This window comes from Saitoella complicata, assembly GCF_001661265.1.
Source record: "Saitoella complicata NRRL Y-17804 unplaced genomic scaffold SAICOscaffold_2, whole genome shotgun sequence".
Lineage (NCBI taxonomy): Eukaryota > Fungi > Ascomycota > Saitoellomycetes > Saitoellales > Saitoellaceae > Saitoella > Saitoella complicata.
Window position 1 is genome coordinate 708,681 of NW_017566993.1, and position 23,490 is coordinate 732,170.

Genomic DNA, 23,490 nt, shown 5'->3' on the forward strand with positions numbered 1-23,490 from the left:
AGTGGACACCGAGGGAGGAGATGGTTAGGGATGCGATTGTGGAGGTTGCCGCGGGAGTTGAGGTAAGTCAGGTAAGGAAGGGGAGTGAGCTGAGGGTCCTTGGTGTCGATTCGATTGGAGTTATTAAGCTTATTGCTGCGTTAAGGAAAAAGGGGGTTGAGGGGTTAGCTGTGTCGGATGTTGTCCGTGCCGGAACCGTTGCAGATATTGCTGCGCTTATCAAAGACGAGGGTAAAGCGGAACATGTTGAGAATGTTGATGCGCAGAGGTGGGTGGGGTTGACGGGGTTGGTTGAGGGTGCGGAGAGTGTTGTGCCTGCTACCCCGATTCAGGAGGCGATGATTGCCGAGACGATCAAGGATGCTGAAGGCAGGAGGTATTACAACTGGGTCTTGCTTGAGATTGCTGAGGGCGTCGAGGCTTCGATTGTTGAGCAGGCTTGGAAGAGCTTGGTTGAGGCGAATGAGGCGCTCAGGACTGGGTTTGTCGTGAGCCCTGAGGATGTAAAGGAGTCGGAGTTCTTGCAGGTTGTGTACCCTGCTTCGCATCCGGTTGACTTTTCTGTTGAGGATGGCGAGGTCGAGGAAGTTGTCAACAAGCACAAGGAGGTTACGTTGACGATTGAGTCGATGCATCAGCCACCGCTTTCTGCGAAGTTGGTCAATGGGAAGTGGTTGTCTGTCATGATTTACCACGGCTTGTTTGATGGATGGGCGATGGAGTCGATTGTGCGTGATCTTGCGGCGTACATCTCTGACCCCACCGCCATCATCTCTCGTCCTCAGTTTAGGAAGGTGACGGAGTATGCCAAGCGCGAACGTGATTCAACACCCGCTCGCACCTACTGGACTGAACTCCTTAAGGACGTGCAACCTGTTCAGATGCCGAACCTTACCGGCCGTAGGTTCGTCCCGAGGAAGATTGCGCACGAGAAGTTGTCGCTCAAGAGTTCCGTCGAGGATATTGAGGCGTTCGCACGGAGTCGGGGTATCACGCCACAGGTTTTGTTACAGACTGCTTGGGCGTGGTTGTTGGGGATGTATACTGAGAGTAAGGATGTCGTGTTCGGCACCGTCGTGTCTGGACGCACCATCCCCGTCGCGGGCGTCGAGGATGTCATTGGTGTTTGTATCAACACGCTTCCTACTCGCGTGGGTCTCGAGGCTACAAAGACGATTGCCGAAGTCTTCCGTTTGTTGCAGAAGGACGGTACGGATGTTCTTGAGCATGTTGATCTTCCCTTGCGGGCTGTGAAGGCTTTGGCTGGGGTGGAGGCTGCTGAGACGTTGTTTGATACCATCCTTGTTTACCAGAAGACGCTGCATACTGGTGATGAGCAAAGCGCCGTTGTCAAGCAGGTCGATGGCGAGGACAGGCTCGAGTACACTGTTCTTGTCGAGGCTGAGGCTACTGGCAATGAACTCGAGTTGAGGGTGACGTATGAGCAGGCCAAGCTGCCTGCTGAACAGTGCAAGATCATGCTCGCTCAGCTTGATTCCCTCGTTGATGGGATGATGAGGATGGAGCCCACGTCTACGCTGGATGAGTTGGTTTCAATGTTGGGTCAGGAGCTGGTGTCTGTGGTCCCCGCTGAACCTGTCTTCGAGTCTATGAAGGATGAGCCGAAAACCATGCACGAGATGTTTGAGCTCACTGCGAAGAACTTCCCCGAGAAGGTCGCGATTGAGGTCGCTACGGACTTTGTCGATGGAACCCCGAAGTCGTCTGCGTTGACGTATGAGCAACTCAATGCCCGTGCGAATCAGGTTGCGAACTACTTGGTTAGTGAAGGTTCTCGCGTGGAAGAGATTGTTGCTATCAACATGGATCGAAGCATCCACATGTACGTTGCTATCCTAGCTGTTCTCAAGGCTGGAGGCGCCTACATGCCCATCATTCCTCAAGCACCAAAGGACAGAGTTGAGCACATGGTCTCTGCCACCGAATGTCGTTTCTGTCTTACCACATCATCCGACGACAAAGCCGTAGCCTCGCACCTGCCAGCGTCAGTGAAGATTATCGAAGTGGACGTTATGGATCTCTCTGCTCAAAGCCAAGGGAATATGACGCGAGGCGTGGATCCCTCGGCTCTGGCCTACGTGTTCTTCACGTCGGGTACCACAGGCACTCCCAAGGGTGTATGCGTGGAGCATGGCAATGTTGTTTACAACCTTGCTGCGCTCACACGCATATACCCATACGGACCCGAATCGAGGTTCCTACAGTTTTCTACTTTCCATTTCGATGTTTCCGTTTTCGAGATCTTCTTTGCTTGGAAGACCGGCATGGTCCTTTGTACGGCCCGCCAAGATCTCCTGCTCCGCGATCTCGAAGCAGCCTTCCGCGCGTTACGCGCTACGCATTCCAACCTCACTCCGACCGCAGCAGGTCTCTTGCGCAGAGATAATGTTCCATCTCTCGAAGTCCTCATCTGCGTCGGAGAAGAGATCACCGACAAAATCGTGAGTGAGTGGCATGGTCGACGTCTTTTCAACGGGTACGGTCCCACCGAGGCGACGAATATTTGTCACCTCTATGACCAGGTCCCGGCAGACGCGTCTGGCGGCAACATCGGGCGTGTCGTCCCGATGACTTCCGCGTATATCTTGTCTAACGACTTGAAGCCAGTCCCCCGCGGTGCTGTCGGTGAACTCTGCGTTGGTGGTCCACAGGTGACTCGCGGTTACCTCAAGATGCCCGAGTTGACCGCGCAGAAGTTCTTCGAGCTCGAAGGTGCAGGACGTGTTTACAAAACCGGAGACTTCGCTCGCCTTCTTCCTGACGGGTCCTTCTACTTCCTCGGCCGACGTGATGGTCAGGTAAAGATCCGTGGTTTCCGTATCGAACTCGGTGAAATCAGTGCGTCATTGTCCAAGTCAAAGAAGGTTAACGAGGCGATCACCATCGTCGTTGGATCAACCAAGCAATCGAAACTTGTTTCCTTCGTTGTGCCGACCGCGTCCATGTCGCAGAAGTGTGCAGTTGTCTCGGCTTCGACTGGATACGATGTCCCGTCTTTCGTCAAGGAGCTCTTTGATGCCGCACAACAGGCTCTGCCGTTTTACATGGTTCCCTCTGCTGTCGTCCTCGTTAGCCACCTGCCGCTTGGTAGCACCAACAAGGTTGACAAGGCACAGCTTCTGAAGGTCTATTCCGAGCTCGACAGCTCCGCTCGTGACATCTTCACCGCTGGCTCTGCCGCCGAAGACAATGACGGTGGCGATTGGTCTGATGTCGAGATCTCTTTGCGAGATGCTCTTGCGAATGTTTCTGGAGTTGACGTTGTTGACATCGGCCGATCAACATCCATTTACAAGCTCGGGTTGGATTCCATTTCTGCCATCAGGTTATCTCAGCACTTGAGAAAAGTCGGCTTCCATCAGCTTGATGTCTCGCAAATCATGCGTAACCCCACGATCCGTCAGCTTGCTGGAGTTGTTTCAAGGACTGTGAGGACCGAGTCTTCTGGTACAGACCGCTTCACTCGCGGTGAAGAAGTGATGCGAGCTTTTGCCGACAGACATATGGACCAAATCCTCCAGTCGTTGGAACTATCCCAGGCAGAGATCGAGGACATCCTGATATGTACCCCATTGCAAGAAGGTATGCTGGGAGACTCTTCACGCTTCCAGGGCTCGTACTACAACCACGCAGTCTATGAGGTCACCGCAGACGTGGACCTGAAGCGCCTTGAGGCAGCCTGGCGGGTGGTCGTGGAAAGGCATCCGATGATGCGCACATGCTTCTGTATCACTGAAGACCCGCATTATCCGTTCGCTCAAGTGGTTCTCAAAAAGCACCAACTGCCATGGTCTGTAACTGAAATATCTGGGGATAACCTTCTTACTGCCGTCGATGAACACATTGCTTGCATTGGTGCTGCCCTTGACGTTCGTCGCCCGCCGTACCACTTTGGTGTTCTTCGAGCTAGCGACAAAACGGTCATTGTTCACTCAGTTCACCACGCAATCTATGACGGATGGGCGAACGGACTCGTCGACGATGACGTCAAACAGTTGTATGCTGGCGGTAACTTGCGGGAGAGACCGGCTTTTAGGCGAGTTCTGGAGTATATTGCGTCCACAGACGAGACCGAATCTATCCGGTTCTGGAAGCAAAACCTCGAGGGATATGAGCCCACCGGTTTTCCCGACCTTTCTGGTCAATCCAGATTGGCGAAGGGCAGCGATGAAAGTGTTATTCTCTCAAAATCTTCTTCGCTTTCACGTGGCGAGCTTGAAGCCGGATGCCAAGCACTTTCAACTACCTTGCTTGCCGTGGTCCAATCTGCATGGACACGCATTCTAACTTCTTATCTAGATTCCACGGATGTTGTCTTTGGCAATGTCGTGAGCGGCAGAACGCTTCCCATCGACGATGTTCAAGAGATTGCCGGCCCTTGCTTCAACACTATCCCTGTTCGTGCCACATTGTCCAACACCACTACTAACCGTGAACTTGTGCAGCTCCTCCAGAACATCAATGCCGAATCGCTTCCCCACCAGCACACCTCTCTTCGCAAGATCATCAAATCCTGGGATGAATCTAGCGGGAAAAAGCTCTTTGACACTCTGATCATCTTCCAAAATGCCACCGATCCCCAACGTGACTCTGTGAACTTGTGGAAACTTATTGATGATAGGGCGCAGATGGATGTGAGTGTTCTAGGTTCTAGCATAGCGAGTGAGCGGCAGATGCTTATTCTCTGGTTGAGTAGTTTATCGCTGCAATTGAATTTATGCCTTCAAACGAATCCCTTGAAATCCAATTGTCCACCTGGAAGAGTTACATGCCGCAAGAACAGGCCAATGTTCTCCTCGAGCAACTCGATTGTGCCATGATGGACGTTCTCAAGCATCCTGATTCGCAGGCCGCAGATTTTTCCGCTGCTCTGCCCGACAAGTTGCTGTCGATCTCGAACTCCGATGCTGCTGTAATCCCCGTGAAGGAAAGCACTTTCCTGCACACAAACCTCGAACGTTATGCTCGAGAAGTGCCGGATCGCGTTGCATTGGAGTTCTGGGATGGCAAAGAGTTGCGCGAGTGGACCTACGCTCAGCTTAACGCGGAAGCCAACAAGGTTGCGAACTGTTTGCTCGAGCTCGGAGTGGAGCGCGACGAGGCCGTGCCATTGTGCATGGAGAAGTCGCCTCAGCTCTACATCTGCATTCTAGGTATTCTCAAGGCAGGTGCTGCATTCACGCCGTTGGACACATCCGCGCCGATAGATCGGAAAGTGTTTATGATCACGGAGCTGGAAGCGCGGTTCTCGATCACAATGTCGGACAAGGAATCTAGCTTGTTGAGGACCAACCTACCGAACCTTAACGTCATCCAATTGCCGCATGCGGCTATCACTCAGCAGAGCACCGAGAACCCCTCAGTGCCAGACTTGAAACCATCAAACCTTGCGTACATCCTCTATACCTCAGGTAGTACTGGAAGACCCAAGGCAGTCGCCGTTGAGATCCGCAATGCTGTCCAAGCGGTCCTTGCATCGAGGAACTTCTTTTGGTGGAACCACACTTCCAAGTTCTTGCAGTTTGCGGCCCCTACCTTCGATATGTCCATCTACGACTGCATGATCTCTTGGAATTTCGGCATTCGGTTGTGTTCTGCGACACGCAAGTTGCTCTTGAGTGATTTGCACGGAGTCATTCAGCGCATGAATGTTACCCACTTGGATCTTACTCCTACAATCGCATCCAGCCTTATCCGCTCTGAGGTGCCGACGGTGGAGATGCTCTTCTGTATTGGAGAAGCGCTGCCTCAGGATCTCGTCGAGCAGTGGTCTCCGATTTGTATCAACGCCTACGGACCAACCGAGTGTGCCATGGCTTGTACGCATCAGATCAGCATGCCCCACATGAAGTCCAACAACATTGGAAAGCCATTCGAGAGTACCAGTCTCTACATCCTCACGAAGGATGCGCAGCATATCGTACCCGTCCATGGAGTTGGCGAACTCTGCATTGGCGGCTTTCAGGTTGCTCGCGGCTATCACGCGAACCCAGTGATGACTGAGGATCGTTTCATCACCAGGAAAGGCGTGGAAGGCAGGCTGTATCGTACTGGAGATCTTGTTAGAGTTCTTGCGAACGGCGAATTCGAATTCTTAGGTCGTGCGGATGACCAGGTCAAGATTCGGTACGTTGATACATAACTTCTTCTACTGCTGAATATAGCTAACTCTTAGGTAGTGGTCTCCGAGTGGAGCTCGGCGAAATCAACGCCGTCGCAAGGGATGCCGATTCGTCTATTGTGGATGCTATCACATTGGTTTTGAAGCATCCCAAGATGTTGCAGGATCAGCTTGTGACTTTCCTCGCCTTGCAACCGCGAGACGACACTATTCATGATTGTGCAGTTGTTACGGATATCGCGTTGCGCCTTCAGCTGACTGAAAAGTGCCTGACTGAAGCAAAGCGGAGATTGCCTGCCTATATGATTCCTGGTATTGTCCTGCTTGTGGACAGAATACCTCTCAGCGCTGCCGGTAAGGTCAATCGCCGTCTTCTCACATCTGTTTTCACGGACATGGAGATGGCAGACTTCCAGACCGAAACCAAAGACGAAGACGAAGTCTGGGGAAGACTCGACGTTGTCATTCGAGAGGCGCTGGCGCAAATCGCTTTGGTACCTCTTCAAGATGTTCGTAAGTCTTCAACTATCTTCCAACTCGGACTCGACAGTATCAGTGCCGTGCAAGTAGCTGCCAGACTATCGAGGCAGCTCCATCGTGAAGTCAGTGTTTTGGATGTTCTTCAGAACACCTCTATCCGTGAGCTCAGTGCTTTCTTACAGAACGCCTCTGCCTCCTCAGAGGCCACCGTCGATGACACCGAAGGCTTCAATGCCGGCATCTCAGCTTTCCGCGGCCAAGTGGAGAGCGACCTGGATGCCATTCCTCGGGGACTGCAAGCCATTCTACCCTGCACGCCTTTGCAAGAAGGCATGTTGGCACAATTCATCCGCTCTAACGGAAAAGAATACTTCAATTCAGTCCTTTTCGAGCTTGAAGCTAATATCGATATCGGCCGCCTGCGTTCAGCTTGGAATTCTTGCTTCGAAAATTTCGATATTTTACGCACCGGTTTCTGTGCCATCAACGGAACCAGACATTCGTACGCCCAACTTGTCTATGAAAGAGCAGCTTTGGAGCTCCCATGGAGCAAACACGATACGGATGAATTGAACCGCCTTGATGCGTTCGTAGAACAGAGGAGGTCAGACTTGGCCCAGAAGGCCATTGACGCACTTGAAGTTCCGCCCATCAACTTGGACCTTATCAGCGGTTCAGATAAGTCTACGTATCTCCTGTTTTCGGCTCACCACGCCCTGTTCGATGCCTGGTCTCTGGGATTGTTATTGGAAACGGTTTACGCACATTATCACGGATTTGCTACACCGGAACGTTCCAAATCGGCATCCGTTCTCCGGAGCATTCTGTCTGGAGAGTACGATGAAGCTTGGTCCGCTACGGCAAAGACCTTCTGGAAATCCAAGCTGGAAGGGATTTCTCCCAGTATCTTCCCCAACCTTACCAGCAAGCGTCTTACTACCACCGGATCCTTTAGATGCATCAAAACTTCCAAAGTGTCGTTTGCGAAAATGGAAGCTGCGTGCAAATCGCTCAATGTGCAGGTGCAAACACTTGGTCAAGCAGCTTGGGCCAAGCTTCTATCGGCTTACTCTGGCGAGACCCATGTTATCTTTGGTCAAGTACTCAGCGGAAGAGCTATGATCAAAGGCGGCGAAAACGCCGTCTTTCCTTGTCTCACCACAGTGCCTTGCGCATTCGGTCTAAACGGAAGCAATAAGGATTTCGTCCAATTAGTACAACAGTACAACTCGGACTCATTGCGATACCAACACACATCGCTCACGGCCATCAGTCAATGGCTCGGCTTCACTGAGGGTGAAACACTTTTCGACACAATCTTCTTGTATCAGAAAGCCCCCGCAGGGAGTGTCAATGTAGGGGAAAATGAATTGTGGAGAGAACGCGAGCACATGTCTTCTGTCGACGTAAGTAAGGGCGCAATAGCTTGAAGTATTCGCTAACATGTCCTGTAGTATGCCGTTTCGCTTGAGATGGAGCCCATGGTGGACGGATCTGTTAGTCTTGTCGTTCATGCTAAAGACAGCTTGATGTCTGCCCAGCAAGGAGAACTCCTTCTTGAACAATTTGACGCTCTTCTTGAGGGCATAATTGACCATCCAGAGGCACAGGCGGATGAGATGACAGTGGCGGACGATAACTTGTTGTCTATCTCACCTCCTCAGCATGAGATCCTTGACGCGCCGGTTCAATACCTTCATCACTTTGTGGAGATGCATGCAAAGTCGATGCCAGGAAAAGTCGCCTTTGAATTTGCTACTGGGATCAATGGATCCGAACCCATCAGCCTGAAATGGACGTACGCAGAGCTCAATGAGGAAGGAAACCGCATTGCGCATTATCTGCGCTCTACCGGCGTCAAACCGAACACCACTGTTCCAGTTTGCTTCGACAAAAGCCCGATCGCCTTTTTCTCCATTCTCGGTGTACTCAAAGCGGGCTGCTCCTTCCTTGCTTTGGATCCTGGAGCTCCTATGGACCGCAGGGCGTTCATTGTCAAGGACATCTCCGCAATTGCTGTCCTGACCATCGAGCGTTATGCTGATGCATTCCGGTCAAACACCGAGAATGTGAACATCATCGCGGTGGACGTCAATACCAAAATTTCTCTTCAACCTAGCGATAACCTCGATATCCCTGAGCTTGCGCCAGAGTCTCTAGCGTACATTCTGTATACGTCCGGAAGTACTGGTACGCCCAAGGGTTGTGAGATTTCTCATGACAACGCCGTACAAGCCATGCAAGCGTTCTCTATACAGTTTGCAGGGCACTGGGATTCGGAGTCTAAATTCCTGTGCTTCGCATCACTACACTTCGACGTCAGTATCTTGGAGCAATATTGGACCTGGAGTGTCGGTATTGCCATGGTGGCAGCGGATCGAGATCTTCTGTTCCAAGATCTGCCTCTTGCGTTGCGTGCGTTGCGCATTACGCATCTTGATTTGACTCCCAGTCTTGCCGTAACTTTGCAGCCGGCGGATGTGCCGTTACTTCGGGTGTTTATTACTGGCGGTGAACTCCTTCGCCGTGAGGTCTTGGACTCGTGGGGCAAAACAGGAAAGATCTTCAATGCTTACGGCCCAACAGAAGTCACCATTGGCTGCACGATGCTGTGTTCTGTTCCCGAAGATGCTCGCCCTTCAAACATCGGCAAGCAGTTCGTCAACTGCGGATCCTTTGTCGTGAAGGCTGGCAAGGGCTTCACACCTGTCTTGCGGGGTGCTGTTGGTGAACTTTGCATGTCCGGAAAACTTGTTGGCAGAGGATATGTCAAGAGACCCGAACTCACTGCGGAGCGCTTCCTCGAGGTTCCTGAGCACAACGTGAGGGTCTACAGGACGGGTGATCTTGTTCGACTGCTTGACGACGGATCATTTGATTTCATTGGCCGAGCAGACGAGCAAGTGAAGTTGCGCGGTCAGCGCCTCGAGCTGGGTGAGATCAATGCTACACTCAAGCAGGCAGGGAATGAAGCCGCTGTTGTTGATGCAGCGACGTTGGTTCTGAGGCACCCAAGCCAACAGAAGGATCAGCTTGTCTCCTTCATCGTCCCCGCCTCCACAGCGACAGCCGTTGCCGCCTCACCGGAATTGATCGAGCGCTTCGACCTGGCTCCACTACTGCGTCAAGCGTGCAAGCGTCGACTCCCCCGGTATATGATCCCAACGCATATTCTTCCGGTCTCTAAATTACCCCTTTCCCGAACCAATAAGATTGATGGCAAATTCCTTGCTGCGCTGTTCCACCAGTGCTCGTTGGATCTCCTCCAGCAATATTCAGGAGCGACGAATGAAGATCGTGTCAAGGCATGGACGGAAACCGGACGTCGCATCCAGCAATTACTCGCGCGCATCACCAAAGTTCCTTTGGATGCAATTCACCCGTCGACTTCTATCTTTGAACTTGGGTTGGACTCAATCTCAGCAGTCAATTTTGCGAAGACGCTGAAAAAGGAAGACATTGGCACCGTGAGTGTTTCTCAGATTATGCAGAATCCATGCATCATGGACATGGCCGATCTCTTAGAAACACCATCCCATGATGACAGCGTCGATATCTTGTCTACGGCGAAGGCGTCAATCCAGTCGTTTTCGATGCGTTTCAGACCGGTCGTACTGCAGCAACTTAAGTGCCGCGATGCAGACGTTGAGAGCATCTACCCGTGCACACCGTTGCAAGAAGGTATCATCGCCGAAGCTCGTCAATCGGACAATGGACTTTACTTCAATCATTTCATTCTTCGCTTGGAAGGTCTGGTGGACACGAACAAGTTGCACAAAGCCCTCGAGGTGTTAATACAATCCAATGCCATGCTACGTACATGCTTCTGCGACACGGAGGAAGGATTCGCCCAAGTTTGTCTCAGGTGGCAGAACTCAAACGTTAAGCTGTGGAAAGAGGTCATATTGAAGGATGAGAGCGTGAACGAAGTCGCGGAAGGACTTGCTAAGCAGTTCGCTCGCGACAATAAGTCTCTTGAACGTCCTGCCTTTGGTATTTACCTCGTAGGCAAGGATGGTCAGAAGTGCCTATGCCTTGTGCTCTTTCATGCTTTGTATGACGGTTGGAGTTTACCGTTGTTACTTGACGACCTGCAGCGTCTCTACCATGGCATCCAACTCCCTCAGCGCCCGCCTTTTGAGGGCGTGGTCCCACACATCTTGGCAGCAGACGAAGCCAAGGCCAAGGACCACTGGAGAAAGGCATTGAATGGCATGAGATGCATGTCGTTCCCTGTTCAACACTCCGACTCTAGCGATACAGACGCCGGTCGGTCTGACTTCGCTGTTGAAGTGATCTCGGACTGTTCAGTTCAAGATGTTGAAATTGCTGCAAAATCAAAACTTTCCAGCACCCCTCAAGCCTTACTACAGGCCGCTTGTTCTCTGCTTCTTACAGGATATCTAGGCAAAGACGTCAGCTATGGCGTTGTGGTGTCTGGTCGCAATATCATGGTCGAGGGCATTGAGAATGTCGTCGGACCAGTTTTCAACACCATTCCGTTTGCCATGCACATTTCGGAGGACGCGTCAGCGAAAGAAATTGTTAAATACGTTCAGACGGCATCTGCTGCTGCAAGCCCTTTCCACCACACACCACTAAGATTGATTCGAAAGTGGCTCGGAGTGCCTCGTGAATTTCCTCTTTTTGACTTCCTCTTTGTGTATCAAAAGACTCCGAAGAACGAAGAGGACAATGGTGCGCAGCTTTGGGATATCATCGAAACCGATGCAGCCCAAGATTTCTCGGCATCTCTCGAGATCGAACAGACAGCCCAAGGCACGTTCGTTCTACGCTTGGCCGGAAAGGGCTCTGTCCTGAGCCCGGATATCGGCCGTACCATGTTGCAGACCTATGATGCCATCCTGTCGGCAATCATCTCTGCTCCGAATTCTGTGCCTGCCACATCCTTTGCCGAATTGAAAGAAGAACATCCAATCTTCAGTCCTCGCTTGCAAGATATCAAAACAACGAGCGACAAGAAGAGCACTTCCGCATTGAATCAGTCTGAGGAAGCTCAGAGTATTCGTCATTGTATCGCCGAAGCCGCAGGCCTCGACGTTAAACAAGTGGATGACACAACCTCGATTTTCCACCTTGGCTTGGATAGTATCGAAGCTATCAGATTGTCTGCAAAACTGAGATTGCAAAACATCTTGCTGTCAGTCAGTGAGCTCATGAAGTACTCCACTGTTCAAGATATGCTACGTCTCCTTAACGAGAAGCAGACCACTGAACTAGGAAGCCCAAAGAGTCAAGGTCTATCGAAGTCTGCATTCGATGCTTTGTGCAACAAGCTGCGCCAACAACTTGCAAAGGAGGGCGTTCTGCCAGCGGATGTCAGAGACGTGTACCCTTGCACACCTCTGCAAGAGGGTATGATCGCCGAGTCGTCCGGACGGACAACATACCTCAACCACGCTGTTCTTGAATTGGATGACGGAGTTGATGCAGAGAAGCTCAAACAGGCGTGGAAGAATGTCCTTATCAAGGAGGCTATCTTCAGCACTAGTTTCCGTCCGATGAATGTAGACGGGGTCTCATATGCTCAAGTCGTACACGAAACTGCGAATACCTGGAGCGAGCACACTGTGCAGAGCCTGGCTGATCTGCCGGAATATTGCAACAAGCACTTGGAACGCACCAGAGAAGTCCTCAATCCTCTCGAGCGTCCTCCGGTGTCTGTCGCGCTTTTGAACGCGCCGGACAAGCAGTGGATCGTCCTTTGTCTTCACCATGCGCTCTATGACGGATGGAGTTTGTCATTGCTCTTTGAAACAGTTTTGCGCCAGTATCATGAAGCCGATGAGGGAAGCAACGGGCCCTCGTTCAAGGATGTCGTTAATCAGATTGTTTCAGCGGACCAAAGCAAAGCCGAGCAATACTGGTCTCGTGTGTTGGATGACTGTACTATTGTGAGCTTCCCCGACCTTTCGAGATCGACAGCGGCGGAAAACCCCGTCGGTTCACACTGGTGCGAGGTGAACTCAGCCATGACCGCCTCCAACGTGGAGGAGGCATGCAAATACCATGGGATCACTTTGCAGACCATTGGCCAAGCAGCCTGGGCCGTCATTCTTTCCCTTTACACTGGCGAGAGCGACGTTTTATTTGGAGCGGTTCTTTCTGGCCGAAACGTCATGGAAGGTGCTGAGGGGGTTATGGGCCCTACGATGAACACTGTACCTGTCCGTGTGGATGTACGAGACTGTTCTAACCTTGAGCTCTTGCGAAAGGTTCATGATTCAAGTGTTGCAACGTTTGACTATCAGCATACGCCTCTAAGGGACGTGCAACGTCTTGCACGAACCAATGGACGTCGTCTTTTCGACACTATTTTCTTGTACCAGAAATCGGCATCTCAAGGGTATACCACGCACACCCAACCCTTGTGGACATCGGTGGACGAGGAGTCGTCAACGGAGTATTCGGTCGCCGTTGAAATGGAAACCAAGGAAGGTTGTATCATTTGGCGGGCTACCAGTAAGAATGCTCTGATGACTCCAGATCAAACCCGTTTGATGTTGCTTCAGCTGGACGCAGTTGTCAAGAACCTTGTCAACAAAAACGCTTGCAACGCTGCGGTTATTGGTCGTGGTGAGAGTACGATCTTGGCAATCGACAACGCATCCCCCGCGCCTCTCGCAACCGGCGGAATCTCTCTTTTGCATGAGTTTTTCGAGAAGAATGCTGCGCAAAAACCCGAGCATCCTGCTTTAGAATTCTACACCTGGCTCGGTCACGAAGTGCATACAACTGCTTTCACGTACGAGAAGCTCAATGCACTTGCAAACCAAGTTGCCCGCCTTCTTGTCAACAAGGGTGTACAGCCAGGAGATGTGGTCCCCATTTCTATCCATAAGGACCCATTCTTGTACATAGGGATGCTTGGTATTCTGAAGGCTGGAGGGGCTTTGCTTTTCGTGGACCCCGATATGCCTCAAGATAGGAAATCTCACATGGTTTCTGAAGTCGGGGCAAAGGTATTGTTAGTCACTAGCGAGACTGCAAATCAAGCCTTGTCTACCGTTGAGTTGATTGAGCTGGACACACAGCAAGAACAGGTGTCTCAGCTCGATACGTCGAACTTGAACCTAGCTATCGAGGCGCAGAGAATTGCGTATATGATTTACACTTCCGGCACTACCGGGACGCCTAAAGGTGTTACAATCACTCACACCAATGCAGTGCAGGCCATTCTTGCTTTCCACGAGCTGATTCCGTCGAAGTCAGATTCTCGATTCTTGCAATTCGCCAGTGCTGCTTTCGATGTCATCCACTTTGAATGCCACTACAGCTGGTCGCTTGGGATTACTTTGTGCTCAGCATCAAAGAATGACATTCTCAGTGATCTTGAGCGTGCTCTCAACACTATGAGGATCACTCACGTTGATCTGACTCCATCTGTCTCGGCTTTGGTGAAAAGAGAAAACGTACCAACAGTCGAGGTACTCGTCAGCGGAGGTGAAGCGCTTACACAGAAGGTTTTGGAGGAGTGGACTGACGGTGGTTGTCTGTACAACGCATACGGGCCTTCCGAGGTTAGTTACTTTTCAAAACGATGATCTTATCTTGCTAATATCTCGTATAGGTAACTATTGGCTGCACCATGCTAACTCAAGTCCCAAGGGACGCGAAGCCCATGAACATTGGTAAAGTTTGGCCAAACACATCTGCGTATGTCCTTTCCAGCCACCTTGAAGTATTGCCTCGCGGTGCGATCGGTGAACTCTGCGTTGGTAGTGTCCAAGTGGTAAGTGTTTTAATTCTCGTCCCTTCTACACGATGTTTGATATTGACCTTTCTTAGGCACCCGGCTATTTCAAACGTCCAGACCTCACCAAGGAGAGGTTCATCAACCTCTTTGGCGAGCGCCTTTACCGTACCGGTGACCAAGTCCGCATGCTTGCCGACGGTTCCATCGAGTTCTGCGGCAGGAATGATGATCAGGTCAAGTTGAACGGTATCCGCATTGAACTCGGCGAGATCGCGACGGTCATGGCCAAGTCACACGAAGATATCAACGACGTGGTTTGCCTGGTACTCAGACATCGCAAGAGCACGCGTGACCAACTCGTTGCCTTTGTCTCTTGCACGTCGCAAGCAGTATCCCCTGATGAAGCCGAAGTCCTTGACATCAAGACGTCGGCCGTGAGCGACGTTGTGGAGACGGCGTTAAAGGCGGCTCGACGGAAATTACCTACCTGGATGATTCCTAGCCATGTTGTTGCTCTTAGCAAGTTCCCTCGCGGTAGGACGAACAAGACTGATCGCAAGGCCCTTGCCGAGATCTTCTCCTCTATGGATTTGTCTGCAATTGATGAGGAGAACGTGGTCGAGGATTGGCAGAGCCAGGAGCTCATCCTCAGGGATGTCCTCGCTGAGATCTCCACGATTCCTGTAGCGTCCATTCGTCGCACTTCGACTATCTTCACGCTGGGTTTGGACTCTATCAGTGCCATTCGCATCTCCGGTTTACTTCGTCAGCGATCCATCAACTTGACTGTTGCCGAGATTCTGCAGAATCCTAGCATCGAGCGTATCTCCGAGCACCTTGCTAGTCGCCGAGCCGAGCAACCGGCCGGTGAAGCCACTGACTTGATAACCCGCCTCACTGCCAAGCTGGGCAATGACTACATTAACCTCTTGAGCGCCAAGATTGGATTGTCCAAGGATAACGTCGAGAATGTTGCACCATGCACGCCTTCTCAGACCTACACTCTGTCCGCCTGGCAAAACTCCAACCAGAAACTCTTCATGCCATCTTTCCCTTACATCACTAAGGAGAAGTTGGACGGAGCGCGCTTGCGCAAGGCTTTCGAGGATCTTGTTAAGAGGCACGATGTTTTGAGGACCGTCTTTGCCAGCACGAGCGACGCTGATTTCCCTCTGCTTCATTTCGTGCTTGAGTCCTATCTACCCGAGTTCGTGGAAGAGGAGGTTGGTGATGTCGAGGATGTTGCTGGTGCTGTGTACGACCTCGTCGTGAAGGAGTCCGCTGTCGCTGCCGATTTGAGGACGCCTCCGATCAGGATGCGCTGCGTTCAGTTCAATGACAAGACGGCTATCATCTTGACGATTCACCACGCGTTATATGATGGTTGGAGTTTGCCGGCGCTTGTTAAGGAGCTCGCTGACCTCTACTCCGGTTCCGTTGTCGCTGCACCTTCGGTTGACTTTGCGAAGTTCACCAAATCCGTCTATGCCGTATCCGAGACTTCACTGGAGAAGTACTGGTCGAAAGCCTTGTCCGCCTACAAGCCTACCCACGCCCCGGTCTTACACGCCAGCACCTCCGCCTCCCGCACCAGCGTCTACAAGCCCCGTGCAATCCTCAACGCCAAGGCACTCCAAGACGCATACCGTCAGAAGGGCCTAACCCTCCAATCAGTCTTCCTCGCCGCCTTCGGCCGCATCCTCGCTCAACGCACTCAAAGTAATACTGCAACCTTCGGTATGTACGTCTCCGGGCGTACCCCCGAATTCGCATCTTTGATGGGACCTACTGTCAACATCATCCCTCTCTGTGTTCAGAAGAATGAGGATCTGGTGAAGAGTGCAGAGGAGGTCCAGATGGAGTTGGCGCGTGGATCAGAGAAACAGCAAGTTAGTCTTGCGCAGATTGCGAAGTGGATTGGCAGGGAGGGCGAGGCATTGGTTAATGCTTACGTCAACTACCTTCGTTTCGACGACGATATCTCTACTTCTTCTGATGAGAATTTGTTCAGTGAGGTGGAGATCGGCAATAGAATGTCTTCCGTTATGCGCGACATCGAGACGAACGCCAAGGCGAAGGGCGAGGTCCGTACGTTGATTGATAGCAACCCTGTCAAGTCTACGGTCAAGGTCGACTTGGACGTGGAGATTGCGGTTCGTGGAGATGGTGTCGATGTCGGTATCTTTTGTGGTGGGGAGGTTATGAATGAGGAGGAAGTCAATATCATGCTCGGTGAGCTTTGTGGTGAGGTTGAGAAGGCTTTGAAGAAGTAGAACATAGAAGTGAAGAAGCGGTACATGGGGACGTACGTCCGTCAAAAAAGTTTAGTTTAGTTTAGATATCATTTTGAAATTTAGTATTTGCTCTTGTCTTTATCACACATAGCATTGGGATTAACACAAGTACAACATCATCAATGAAGTGAAGCTTCTATTCGTAACCTCTATGTTATACGGCAACATCCCTACAATCCAACCAGAACCCCGACAACAACCCCCACAACCCCCAAAGACATCGTCCCAGCCAATCCCAATTCTCTCCCACTCCTCCCTCTCCCACCAACCTCCCCCCAACTCGTACTCGTCGAACTTCCGTTCCTAGTCCCAACCAACGTACTCATCGTCTGCTTATCGTCCAATTAGTATCACTATTACTAAGAGCGAAAGATACTCCCGAGCACACTCTCGACAGCCCCCAAAACTTGACTCACCGTAACAACAGCCGCCGCAACACTACTAATCGTACTCTCTCCCGCCTCTGTCGCGATCTGGTTCCACCAACTCAGGGCGCCAGAGGCTGTGTTTTCGCTTTGTGCCTCTCCACCGAGGAGACCGTTGGTAGGAGCGGTGTAGTTGACGCCGTTGAGCTCTGCGACCCAGGAGAATACTGAACCGTTTGTCGGGATGGAGTAGTAGTCGAGCAAGACGAAGTTTGGAGGGCGAGAGTAAAGCGCATAACATCCCTCGTAGTTCGCCTGCAACGAAGCGTACCCGTTTGTTGTATCGAGTGCCGCTGTATCGGGAATCAACACCGAAGAGATAATCTCCGTATCCAAATAATGATTAACCAGATAAAGCTTCCCGTCACTTGTCCCGCCACTCGGGCGATCAAGGTCACACGGGAAAGTGGCATCCGTCGAATCATATGCCGTCTCAAACACGAAGTCCCACTCGGGCAGGATGTAGTCAACGATCGAAGCATCCGCGTTTGAGTCCATGAAGGTGATGACGCGAGTATTGTTCCCGATGAGGGAGGAGAGTGTAGGGAGGTCGGAAAGGGTTGTTAGGGAGGTGGGAGGGGAGTAGGTGTATGCGGAGAGGTTTGTTGATTCGTAGACTGTTGCGTAGAGGGAGGGGGAGAGGTTGTCGGAGTTGACCCAGAGGATTGTGATCACTTCGTCTGGGTTTGCTTCGAGCCAGGCAACGACTTCGGTGAGGTACTCCTCAATCGTACCACCATCGAGGAGATCACAACTTGTATGACAAAGACTGATCCCGACACCATCACTACCCGTCTCATTGTTCTGATGGGCCTGGTTCTGAAGAAGACGGATTCCGTCGTTGAGTTGCGTGGTAACGTTTACCAACTGATTCGAAGCGACAGAGTTGGGTACTGCAGCGTATGAGTTGTGAGCACCAAGGTATGTGATATTGGAGTACGAGCGAGAGCAGAGGGATGCATGGCCATTGCAGAGCTGCTGAGCCGTAACCACTGAGGCAAGAGCAAGCGCAGCAATCGTCTGGACGAATGAATGCATGTTTGTAAGGAATGTATGCTGCTTGTATGTTCCTAGTTATAACAGAAGTGAGAGAAAGACAGATCAATATACGTTTGCGTCACCAGAACCAGCAGGTAACGCCTTCAAGGGGAATGTATGCTCGATGAATGCTCGTTAACGGACCGCAACCGTCTTGTGTAGATGAGGGGAGAGAAGAGAACATTTGTAGGTCGGCGATTTTATTGCGGTGTTCTTGGCGGGATTACGAGCCGCGTGTCTTGGCTGTGGAGGCGGAGCGCGGCAGCGACGGCAAGGGTCGGTGCTATTTATAGAACAGGGTTGGAATGAGTGTGATTCCTTTTTACTTATTATGTCAAGCTTCGAGCATGTAAATGACCTTCATTGAGATGGACTAGGATGTGGATGGCAAAGTTCACAGGAGGGTCGTTCGAAAGTCGCGAGGCGCTCGGAGGATCGAAGGTGTCATCCTTCGCTTAGCTTTGCCCAAGGACATTCCGGCGTTCAAAAGTGCATGCTCCAGAATACAGAAAGTCCTACACAACCTCGAGGATGACTCCTTCAGAAGAGATGTGCAGGCAACTGGACCGGATCAGTACGCGTCCAGCTCAGAGATCGAGGAAGCCAAATCAGCCCCCGGCAGGCGAAGGGCGTAACACCATCGGATGCAATATAGTCAAAGACGGAGAACAAAAAGAAACAACGTGCATGACGGAGCAGCCGTCTGTGAGTTCGTGCCTCTTCCAGAAATCTGTTTGATCAGCCATAGGCGTGGCAAGGACCTGGACCAGGTGCCAGACGTTCTCGGCATCCTTCCCTCCCCATTTCGCGACATGCTTAAGCAGTTCTGTTCAACAACCCCCTCCTCACAATCTCCAGTATCGTAAACCCAACAATCCTGCATCTGCAGCAGTTGGAACATGTATCGGAACAACTCACGCCAAAAGCGGGCGAACGGCAAAACAACCCATTAACCTGCAGCGGTAGCAAAAAACGCCAGGAACGCTCTGTGACAGAGGATAAACAACGACGACGACCTCGAGAAGTTGTGGTGAAGATGGAGAAGAGGGTGGCCTTAGGGAAAGTCGTGTCTTTGCCTAGCGAGCCTCCTTGTTCGATGTCTTTACCTATAGTCTTCGAGAGTAGTTGATGAGCGTGTACAGTTGTCGTTGGGGCGTACGTCGTAACGATCACCAGCTGAAGTCGACTCGGGTAGCAGATCTTCTTTAGAGTTGCATGTGCAAAACAGATCCCATCTGAGTTGAGCAAGTACCGAAGAGATGACTCGTGTTGGCGATGCCCGACATCGCGCAGTCGCCGCGAACTCTCGACGACTCCAGCTCAACACGGTTGTATCCGCTGCCAAACATCATGACTAGTGGTCTTTTTCAGGCTTCCAGGAAATCTGGGTATCTTGGCCTGACCTAGAAGTGCTGGCTTCCACGTCCTGAACTGTTCGCATCAGCTGCAGATCATCCGCAGATCGCCTCACTCCTCCTCTGAACAGGCACTATGTCCAAATGATCTGAATGCTTCGCATTCTTCTTCGCGTATCGTCGTGCTCTGGGTGTTGGCTGCAGCTGGGCCACATGTCACGGCCGCGGTTCGATCATACGAGGAGGCCCGAGCGTCGTTATACACCCAAGCCTTTGAGATACCCGGACCTTCCTCTCGCGCGCTGCCTTCACCGGTACGATCATCATGTTAGATGCCACCAATGCTGATCTACAATTGTTTACAAGGTCTGCGCAACTTCCAGTCGTCTCCTTCGTCGATCAGCCTACCCAATCTGTACCGCAGACGGAAGGGCAGCGTCGGCGGCGGCCGCAACCGGGAAGCATTTGAGGTTCCGTAATCTCGTTTCTTGTCAGGCAAATTTGATCCCAGACCTAGATTTTTCTGCCGCGTGTTTGCGTACGGGTGTTGGTCAGCTGCTGAGCGTGCTCCGTTTTGAAATGCTTTAAACGGCCCAGCGCTCCGCCCATATACAGACAGCATCCCGTCAGCGTAACCCTAACCGACGTTATCAGAAACAAAGTTCCAATTTTTCAAGGTTTTCTTCGAGAACCAAACGAAACGGAGGATGGCCGAAAGTATCATTTTAATCCAAAGGCACATCTCTGGATCTATCCCGGCGCACAACACAACCCCGAAGGATTCGCAAGCGTCATCGCCTGCGACTTCAGCAGGTCTTCAGCAATACTCGTCGGCAAACAACAATGCCAGGCCAGTCTCGAACACTCCCGCACAGTCTAGGCCTTCGTCTAGATCCACGCCGAGGACTCCAGGAACAACGCAGCCAGGGTCTACCAATAACATCCCAACCCTCCTTTGGGACAGGCTGGAGGCATTCCGTGGGGACCCGACGTTTCGACGGGGCGAACATCAGCGTGGTGCTTCTGCTCCTACTGCTGGTACAGCAGCCTCTGCTTCCGCTCAAGGGTTCGGGCCCGGTAGCCGTTCTAGGACTGGTGCCGGTCGTGGTGCTGCTCCTCCCGCTGGTGTCGCAGCCGCTCCTGAACCATCACTTGGCCAGTCTGCTGCTGCTACGGCTGAGCTGCACAGCGGAAGTACCACGCCCACGCCTGTGAATCCTCCATTGAACCGCAGGCCACGCGGTAATGCAGTGAAAGCCAACCACAAAGCGATACCCGCCCTAAGGAAAGTCCTACCTTTCAACGGGCGAATCCAGAATGTTGGTTTGCCGGAGGCCACTTTTGAGAAGTTGATTTTACGCGACGAGACGTTTCTGCGAATGCTCGACAGAACTACGATGGATGATAAAAGGTCGCAGATCTTGCAAGAGTTTTTGAGAGTTCGATATTCTCAAAGCAGGACGGCCGAGCTGAGTGTCCAAAGGGACCGTGACATGATTGCCTATCACGAGAACCTTTTGGCGGCCAGAGTGGACGGTCTTCCTATCATCTTCGACGGATTGGGGCTTGAATCTATGGACTGGCAGACCGAGCCATTGGATACGGAGGAGGGGGAACGAGTTAGAGGCGAGAAAGGTGTTGAGTCGGATGGACGGCGACGCCATGCTGCGCCTGATGATCCCACCGACAGACCTGATCAGCCCGTCAACGACGAGCAGATGGTACTATATGAGGGGGGTCGGACCGAGACGGATTTGGAAGGAGGAGCTGGCACAGGTACGCCTGGGTTGACTTCACCTCCTACGAATATCGGCGAGCCACGCTCATAGGTCGCGGGGGATACGTTCATCCTATATCTTCTGTCCAATCGAAGTGGCAAGAAATCCGTCTGTATGTGATCTGGCTATTGAATATATAATTAATTGATTATTTTTACGTCGATTTTGTTCATGTATTGAGGATCTTTGATCCGTTCGGTATCTGTCTGGTCTGTCTTTTGTGTGTCGCCGCTGGCAGTACTAATCTACCTACTAATGATCACATCGCTGTATTGATGATCATGACTGCTGACGAAAGTGTCCATATTCATTGAACTTGAAGAATTGGTCATCCTATGCCGTTCTCTCAGCATCAAAAACGGAATCGAAGCAGGGACCGGGAGCGTCCTAAGCAGGACTTGACCGGTCTACCTGAAACTTGACCGGTTTAGGGTGACTTTGGTATTGTCCGAGTAACTTTGGATGGAGCTGAAGGAATGTTCTTCTTAGTACGTCGGAGGTATCCCTTTGGGTTGGAGGCCTATCCGGGTGGTTACATGAATTCCGAATTACAAGCCCTCAACGCCCTCACGCTCCACGCACGCCGCGCACACGGGTAATACGACATCGCTTGAGCACAGTGAAACAGAGCTCGTAGGGATTCCAACTAAAACAACAAAAAAGCTATATTTGATATTGAAGAACGTAAGCTAAGAATAGCAATTTCACATCTCGTACGCCCTAATGAGAACATCCTCAACATTCATGCAACGATCCCTGCATGATATCGTACACTCCCGTCTGTTTTTGACATTTGACAACGTACTCGAAGGTTAACAGCTCCAAAAAAACTCGAACCCCACCAACCATTTTTTTCCGATTGCGGGATTTTCGCTGGTAATCATATATCTCAACATGAAACAAACACTCCATTCCACCACGCACGCTTTGCCTTATTACGCATGCTGCGATTAGGACCTGTCGTCCGACGCGGGGGGCGTGTTTTGACGTCCGCGAGCGGGAACGTCTTGAGCGGGAACGTCTTGAGCGGCAACGGTGACGCGATTCAAGCGGGCGACCAACTGGGTCCCAATCATGTCCTCATCTTCCCTGTCCTGCCCTTCCCACTGCATATCTTCAACATCCGATGTCGCGACCGGCAGCAAGAAGCCCTCCCTGGCGGCCTTCAGGTAATTGTTTGCTCTTTGACCTCGTTGCCCGCAACCTCCTCGAAAAACCTCAGGGCTTGCTGCATGGTCTTCTGGTGCTCGTGCACGACCTTAGACAACTCAAGCAAGAGCTTAGGAGTAATGGACTTTTGAATCCTTCCACTGTACGGCATGATTTTTCGCAAGGCAACGGACTTGCGAGTATTGTTGCTGGTGTCTGGGCGAAGGCTACGTCCAGTGCGGGGAGAAGGGCGAGCGCGTGGGTCAATGTTCTCATGTGGAATGACATCATCGGCGACGACCCTTGAAGCGTTGTGGTCGATGGGCAGGACAGTGTCGATATCATGTGCAAATGCAGAATAAATTCCAGGACTAGCCGGACCATCCCCCTAGACCGCATCCGGATCGACCGTGGGCGTGGTGGTGAAGATGGGTGGTACTTGGGGGCCAGCGTCACCACAGGAAGATCTAGCAACCGGTCTGTCTTCACCTCCGCGAGTCGTTTTCGCCGGTGCGCCGCTTTCCGGGTCTTCCTTGGGCGAAGGCTCGGGTAACATCGCGTTGCGCCTCAAGGGTGATGAGACCCGGGGGGTTGAAGCTGGGCTAGGAGTGACAATGGAGGCTCGAATTAGGGCAGCAACAAGTGCTGTCATTCGGCTCGAACCAGGATCGATAGGAGTAAATGGACAGGAAGGAGGATCCTGGAAGTTTTGGTGGTTCCAGTATCCCTCCCGTTCCATCTCACTTCGCAACGCATGTAGCCTGATATATACAGCTCTCGTCTGACCTTTAGGGAAAAGGTATTTGAAGTACTCCGCCTGTGCCTCCGGAGGGATACGCTTCAGAAGATCCTGGAATCTCGTGATAATCGTTTCCACGGATAGCGCCTTGGGCAGAGATGCATACAATTCGCGTGCATTCATGTTATCGACGACAACGCTCCAGGCCTTGTATTGTTCGGTATTAATCTTGCACCGCGTCATATTGAGAACCGCCAGACCGAACTTAGCAACTATGTTGCCAACGAAACGAAGAAATTGCAGGGTTTGGGTGTCGTTCCAGTCGTCTTTGCCTTCATGCATCTGGTACACATACCGACTGACTCGACAAAGG

The 23,490-nt window shown here is 51.7% G+C and overlaps 5 protein-coding genes across 5 annotated transcripts; 3 read left to right on the plus strand and 2 right to left on the minus strand.

Moving 5' to 3' along the window:
• The first annotated feature begins 239 nt into the window (after positions 1 to 239).
• Positions 240 to 14,713, plus strand: SAICODRAFT_153898 (uncharacterized protein). Its single transcript, XM_019165564.1, has 5 exons — positions 240 to 4,655; positions 4,718 to 6,147; positions 6,201 to 8,028; positions 8,077 to 14,163; positions 14,214 to 14,713. The coding sequence occupies exons 1-5, from the start codon at positions 339 to 341 to the stop codon at positions 14,580 to 14,582; spliced, it is 14,031 nt and encodes a 4,676-aa protein (XP_019027034.1). The 5' UTR covers positions 240 to 338; the 3' UTR covers positions 14,583 to 14,713.
• Positions 14,046 to 16,698, plus strand: SAICODRAFT_154039 (uncharacterized protein). The gene is made up of 2 exons (XM_019165565.1): positions 14,046 to 14,163; positions 14,214 to 16,698. Exon 2 carries the CDS (start codon positions 14,525 to 14,527, stop codon positions 16,610 to 16,612), a length of 2,088 nt encoding a protein of 695 aa, XP_019027035.1. The 5' UTR covers positions 14,046 to 14,163; positions 14,214 to 14,524; the 3' UTR covers positions 16,613 to 16,698.
• A 489-nt stretch (positions 16,699 to 17,187) lies between these two features.
• On the minus strand, positions 17,188 to 18,030 carry SAICODRAFT_41197 (PLC-like phosphodiesterase; the record flags this gene model as incomplete). The annotated part of the gene is made up of 1 exon (XM_019168654.1): positions 17,188 to 18,030. A coding segment is annotated over one exon (843 nt), but the record flags the coding sequence as incomplete, so codon positions are not given.
• A 2,128-nt stretch (positions 18,031 to 20,158) lies between these two features.
• Positions 20,159 to 21,280, plus strand: SAICODRAFT_23261 (uncharacterized protein; the record flags this gene model as incomplete). Its single annotated transcript, XM_019166687.1, has 1 exon — positions 20,159 to 21,280. The coding sequence occupies one exon, from the start codon at positions 20,159 to 20,161 to the stop codon at positions 21,278 to 21,280; it is 1,122 nt and encodes a 373-aa protein (XP_019027037.1).
• Positions 21,281 to 22,766: 1,486 nt separating this feature from the next.
• SAICODRAFT_5140 (uncharacterized protein) lies at positions 22,767 to 23,300 on the minus strand (the record flags this gene model as incomplete). Its single annotated transcript, XM_019169058.1, has 1 exon — positions 22,767 to 23,300. The coding sequence occupies one exon, from the start codon at positions 23,298 to 23,300 to the stop codon at positions 22,767 to 22,769; it is 534 nt and encodes a 177-aa protein (XP_019027038.1).
• Positions 23,301 to 23,490: the final 190 nt, after the last annotated feature.